General features: G+C 41.8%; 1 protein-coding gene across 1 annotated transcript in view; it reads right to left on the minus strand.

Moving 5' to 3' along the window:
- Window positions 1-5587, minus strand: part of LOC103206170 (cadherin-6) — a 70347-nt gene extending 64760 nt beyond the window's left edge. Inside the window, exon 1 of the mRNA XM_042782400.1 lies at window positions 5360-5587. Within this exon, the coding sequence (XP_042638334.1) occupies window positions 5360-5587 (228 nt within the window). The remainder of the gene's footprint in view (window positions 1-5359) is intronic.
- Window positions 5588-5959: the final 372 nt, after the last annotated feature.

Below are 5959 nucleotides of genomic sequence, written 5' to 3' on the forward strand. Positions count from 1 at the left end.
CAGAAGGTCAGCAGTTCAAACCCACCAGCTGCTCCTTGGAGGGAAGATGGGGCAATCTACTTCCATAAAGACTTATAGCCTTGGAAACCCAGTGGGGTCTCTATGAGTTGGAATTGACTTGGCACTGAATTTGGTTTGGTTTTGATTTCCGAGTGGACATTTGTGCCACCCACAGGTCTACTTATACCTATGCCCGTACCTACCTGTATATCACCTATATTTTGTTGTCATTAGGTGCTCTGACTCATAGCGACCCTCTGTACAAGAGAATGAAACACTACCCAGTCCTGCGCCATACTCACAATCCTTTCTATGCAAGGTCAACTCTACTTTGAGGAGACAGCTCTTCCCTGGTCATGTTCTGAGTGCTTTCCAACCCGAGGGGCTCATCTTCCAGCACTATATCAGACAATGTTTCACGCTATTCATAAGTTTTCCAGTAGTGTATCAGCCAGTGTTTCATTTATAGTCACGAAGTTTTCGGTGACCAGCTTTTTCAGAAGTGGATGACCCTGTCCTTCTCCCCAGTGTGTCTTCGTGTGGAAGCTCCGCTGAAACCTGTGCACCATGGGTGATCCTGCTGGTATTTGAAATACCGGTGCAATAGCCTCCAGCCTCACAGCAACATGCAAGCTACTACAGTATGACAGACTGACAGACAAGTGGTGGCATCTATATCTTAAGCTTCCAAAATTCTACTAAACACGAGATGACTTTTTTCCATCCTGTTCCTCCTACATACCTCTGTCATTTTAGGTGAGGAAGGTCGTTGAGCTTTCCTCATCAATCAGATTTTGGTTTGTCAGTATTTCAGCTATAACCAGCATTCACCAGTTTTGTTCTCACTAAGCGCACCTCTCCCACCCCTGCTTTGTTCATGCTCTGTGCTGACCTATGGGCAGCAGAACTCAGTGGGTAGCTGAGGAGCATTAAGGCAGAAAGAGGGGGAAGGTCTCTTTGTCACTGCTTCTGCTTCTACTTCACAGTATGGTCTTGTTTGTTCACTTCATTGCCACTGCTGCCTCCAGACTCCATCTTTGCCTGTTTCTTGGGTGCTCATGTAACCCCTGTCTCTTCTCTCCCTCCCACACCCAAGAGCCCTTGACTCCCTGCAGCCATTCTCACATTTCCTGCCCCACCATCATCACTACCATACCATTGACTTACCTGAAACAATGTGAACAAATCTGCACAAATACAAACATAAACCGAAAGTTGAAATGTAGAACAGTTCTTCAATATGTCCTTTTTCGTAAAGTGCTGTTTGCTCATCAGCTGCTTTTCTACTTCAGTTTGCACATGATTTTCCCTCAGTTAACACTTCTATCCATTACATTTACGGGTCAATCTTTTTAGGTGTAAGGTCCAAGGACTAGTTCTGAGTAATAATTATTTAATTAGGGCTAACAGCACAATTGAAGGCTTTGGTGGCACAGTGCCTAAGGCATTTGACAGTAACCAGAAGGTTGGTGGTTCCAACCCCCCAGCTGCACCATGGAAGGAAGACTGGGCAATCGACTTCCGTAAAGATTTAGCACCTTGGAAACCCAATAGGGGTTGCTATGAGTCTGAATCTACTAGATGGCAGTGGGTTTGGTTTGGAATAGCACAATTAAAGGTTTTATTAGTCTATGTTTATTGGCATTAGCCTATGTACACCTTTAAATGAATGCCAACCTAACTACAATCCCATGGCTCCTAGAGTGTGCAGTGAAGCACCCGGGCATGCACTAGGGAAGTCATGGGGCATTGTGGGATATTTTAAAATTTTGAGAGAAATGCAGTAACACTTGACATCTATGAGACACCTTGAGAACTTCTAGCTCATGGTAGTGCACAGTGTCAACAGTAGGTGGTGCTACATTCTTTTCAATTATACCATTTATTTATGAAGCTGAACTTTCCAGTGTGTTAAGGTAAGGAAGATGGGGCAATCTACTTCCGTAGTGATACTGCCTCGGCAACCCAAGGAGGGGTCGCTATGAGTTGGGTCTGATTCGACTGCACATAACAACAACAACAAGGTACGTGTAAAAGGAGCTCTGGTGGTGTGGTGCCTAAGGCATTTGACTGCTAACGAAAAGGCTGGCAGTTCAAACCCACCAGCCACTCCACAGAAGGAAGATTGGGCAATAAATTTCTGTAAAGATTTACCTCCTCGGAAACTCAAAGCGTGTCTCTATGAGTTGGAATCCACTCCATGGCAGTGAGTCTGGCTTTTTAAGGTAAGTACAAAGAGCTGTGGTGGTGTAGTGGGTAAGGCATTTGAGTGCTAACCAGATTGTGGTTCAAAGCTCCCCTGCCCCCAGCTACTCGGTGGAAGGAAGATGGGGCAATCTACTTCCGTAAAAATTTACAGCCTCGAAAACTCAATGGGGGTCACTATGAGTCAGAATTGATTATGTGGCAGGGAGTTTGCTTTTGGTTGTGAAAGTGAGTATAGCATCAAAATCAATGTGGAAAAGAAAATGAAGGTGGTGGTGTCCAATCTGACTGAGTAGCTGTGCAGTACTCGATACTTACAAATATTCCATCATAAGTAACTAGGTTTATTTAAAGGATACCATTTAAAAAATATTTATTTCTGTTAATTTACATATGTTATTTTTTTCAAATGGCTACTAAGTTGTTCCACCACCTGTCAGTTTGGCACACTGTGGTGACTTGCATGTTACTGTGATGTTGTAAGCTATGCTACTGATATTTCAAAGACCAGCAGGGTCACCCATAGAGTTTCAGTGGAGTTTCTAGACTAAGACAGTCTAGGAGAAAAGGCCTAGTGAACTACTTCTGATATAAGCCAATGAAATCCTACGGCTCTTAACAGAATATTGTCTGAAATACGACACAGGCTGTGCTAATTTCATTCTGCTGTACATGAGGTCACTATGACTTGGAGCCAACTTGAGGGCACCTAACATCAACACCAAGCTGTTAGAAAAAAACATACTTATTAAGTTGCTTGGACCTAACTACTTAATACAAGGAGCTGTTAGGTATTCCTTTTGGGCACTGTGAAAAATTTACTGAGACTTCAAGGGCACTGCGAATCAAGACAGTGTTGGAATCTTTGCTGTATCCTTTTGTTCTCTGATGACAAATAGCTCTAAAGACTGGCTTGGGAAAAGCTCTTCTCTCCAGTGCAAGAACCCCTCTTCCTCACATCTGATGTAGTTACTTCAGCAACTAGGACAATTTTGAGTATTGCCGTTGACTTTTTCCCTTTAGCTAATATTCTTTTATGTATTGTGATTTCGAAGATTTCAAAGAGGTGGGAGAGGTACCAGAGATAAAGATGATAGTAGGTAAGAGAGTTTATCTAGCTGTCAACAAAATACCCCTGTATACTATTCAAGTCAAAGTTGCGGTTATGAAGGGATTTTTGCCATTCTTCTCTGGATTTCCCACCCACTGAGAGATCCTTTAATTACCCCATTTTACTTTTGCAATAACATAAAGATCAGTATTCCACTTGAATGCATTACAGATTGACTTACTAGAGCAAGGCATATGACTATTAACCAGAAGGCTAGTGGTCCAAACCCACCAGCCACTCCTCAGAAGGAAGGTTGGGGAATCTACTTCTGTAGTGATACCGCCTTGGAAACCCGAGGAGGGGTTGCTATGAATAGGGTCAGACTCGACAGCACATAACAACAACAAAAACAACAACATATGTAAACCTTTCCTTGAATTTTTACATAATCCTAAAACTGATTCTTAGGTGGTTTTATCCATTGCTGCTTCTAGTATGCTGAAATATACTGGCCCTTCTTTAGAAATATATATATATATATATGTATATGTATATATGTATGTGTGTGTGTGTGTGTGTGTGTATATATTTAAATGTAAAATGGCATCACTGTTTGAGAAAGGGCAGAAAAGAAAAAGACAGGATCAATCACTTAGACATAACAGTTTTAAAAACTTGACCTGTGACAATAATGCTATTTATGTTGTAAAAAGTGCTTAAAAGATCATAAAGTTATTCTCTTTTCCTTTGTGAAAAAGCAACTACAATTCTATTAGTGTTATCTAGATCTCACAAAGCAAATAGAATAAAGTACAAGTAAGAGAACTTTTTTTTTTTCTTTTTGGTAGTCACACACAGCTTGTGAATTTCACAGCAAATACATGGGCAGATCCTTTGGAATCTATGTTGACTTTCACTCTGCCACTGAATACTTCCTTTCTACTCTACTTTGTAGTAATAATTCACTTCATTGTAACAATGCCTGGTTACCTCAGCCCAAACCATGGGCGGCTTCCCTTCGTTTACAGTGCAATATACTTAAAAAGACTATTTCCACAGTTCCTCAGAGCTGTCTGATCACACATTGAAGTGTGAACATGCAGCCCTTGGAATCTGCAACCATTACATTATTTACATGATACCTTTATAGAGATGTTTTAATGTCGTAGCTGTAACCAGAAACCAAGGTATTTTATCATCTATAAAATGTCATAATGTTTGACTATGTAAGGGGGGTAGGACAGTTATTTTTCCTATCAATACCATATTATGAAACACAGAACCTGAAAAGCAAACAGATATCCTGCAATATGAATGTAGCTGATGATAAAATTTCAGGGAAATCCTGGTGACAATAGAACCCATCTCTCTTTCTGGGACTCAGCTCCAGTAATCTGCAGGGGCCTAGAATGAGCAAATCCTCCCCACTCTACACCCTGGAGTCAATCACATGGTCAGATGCTATATGGAAGCAGCACCTTAATACAACCATTGTTCTCTTTTCCCAACCCCCCCTCCCCACAACTAAATCCCAGGATTTCGAACTGCCTGTTATATGGGACAAGAAGAAACAGCGCAGCAGGACCACTGCCACCAAGTCTAAGGCAGCAGGGTCTCATGAGCACAAAGGGCCAAGAATGAGCAGTGTGTTAAGCAGGAGAGTAATGAAACAGTTAATTTGAACCTGGCCAAAGGACTAATGCTCAGAATGTTTGCTTTCAGAATGAGAAAAAAGAACTTTCCATGCCTTGCAGCCTAATCGCTCTGTTCCTATTTTTAATACAGCCCACTTTATAGAATAGTTGGACCACATTTTTAAGCTCAAGTAAAAATGAAAGGATTTATGATAATCCTAGGCGCATAGTTGTGGACGTTTGATTTTCAACGGGAGCATTTTCGCTTTCTTTGTTACAGTGCTAACAGTTCTCAGCTTCTTGCTACAGTCTTCTTCTTGAAACTACTCAAGTGCAAAAAGTCTTACCAGATAAGCAACACTTCTTAATGTATGGGGGAATATAGTTCACATCCTCCCTGTCTGCTTAGCAGGAGTAACTTCCTCAGGCTTTTACAACCAGAATGTCAAATCGCCCAAAGGAATCCTACCTTGCCCACATACTGATAATCGGATCCCGTGTATTCCTCCAGGAGAAAAAACTGGTTCCACATCCAGCTCCTTTTTGAACGGTTCAGCTCATTTCTGCTGTTTCCAGAGAGCTCCAGGGTCCTTTTCTTTGCCGGCAAACCACTAGTCCTCTTAGACACGGGAGTTGAGAAAGTTGGGTAGGGCTGACCAACCCAGAAAAGCAGCAAGAAATACCGATAAGTTCTCATGCTGATGACACTGTTGAAGCTTTGGGTAGTGAGTCGCCCCCTCCTCGAAGTGCCTTCTTTCACTGCACCGGATCCAGCCTCATTCCTCCTGTCTTCCTCAATGTTCTTTGCTGGCTCTCAGAGGATATCTGGAAAGAATAATAACATACCAAGTGTTTTTAAAGATGCTTAAAATTCAGCGTGAGAGCAAATAAACCAGAGAGAAAGAGGACAGAAATTTGAATAGCAAAAAAACAACAAGTTGGCTATCAAGTTTGAACTCAGGGAGACCGGTCTTTCAGATGTGCTAAATGGAAGGGGTATGTAAGAAGCTGCTGTGTCCCTTCTTCCTGATCATTTAAAGACCTATTTTAGGTAATAGCCTTGCTGTGG

Source organism: Orycteropus afer, unplaced genomic scaffold, assembly GCF_000298275.1.
Source record: "Orycteropus afer afer isolate SDZICR_OR568_19922 unplaced genomic scaffold, OryAfe1.0 scaffold00302, whole genome shotgun sequence".
Taxonomy (NCBI): Eukaryota; Metazoa; Chordata; class Mammalia; order Tubulidentata; family Orycteropodidae; genus Orycteropus; species Orycteropus afer.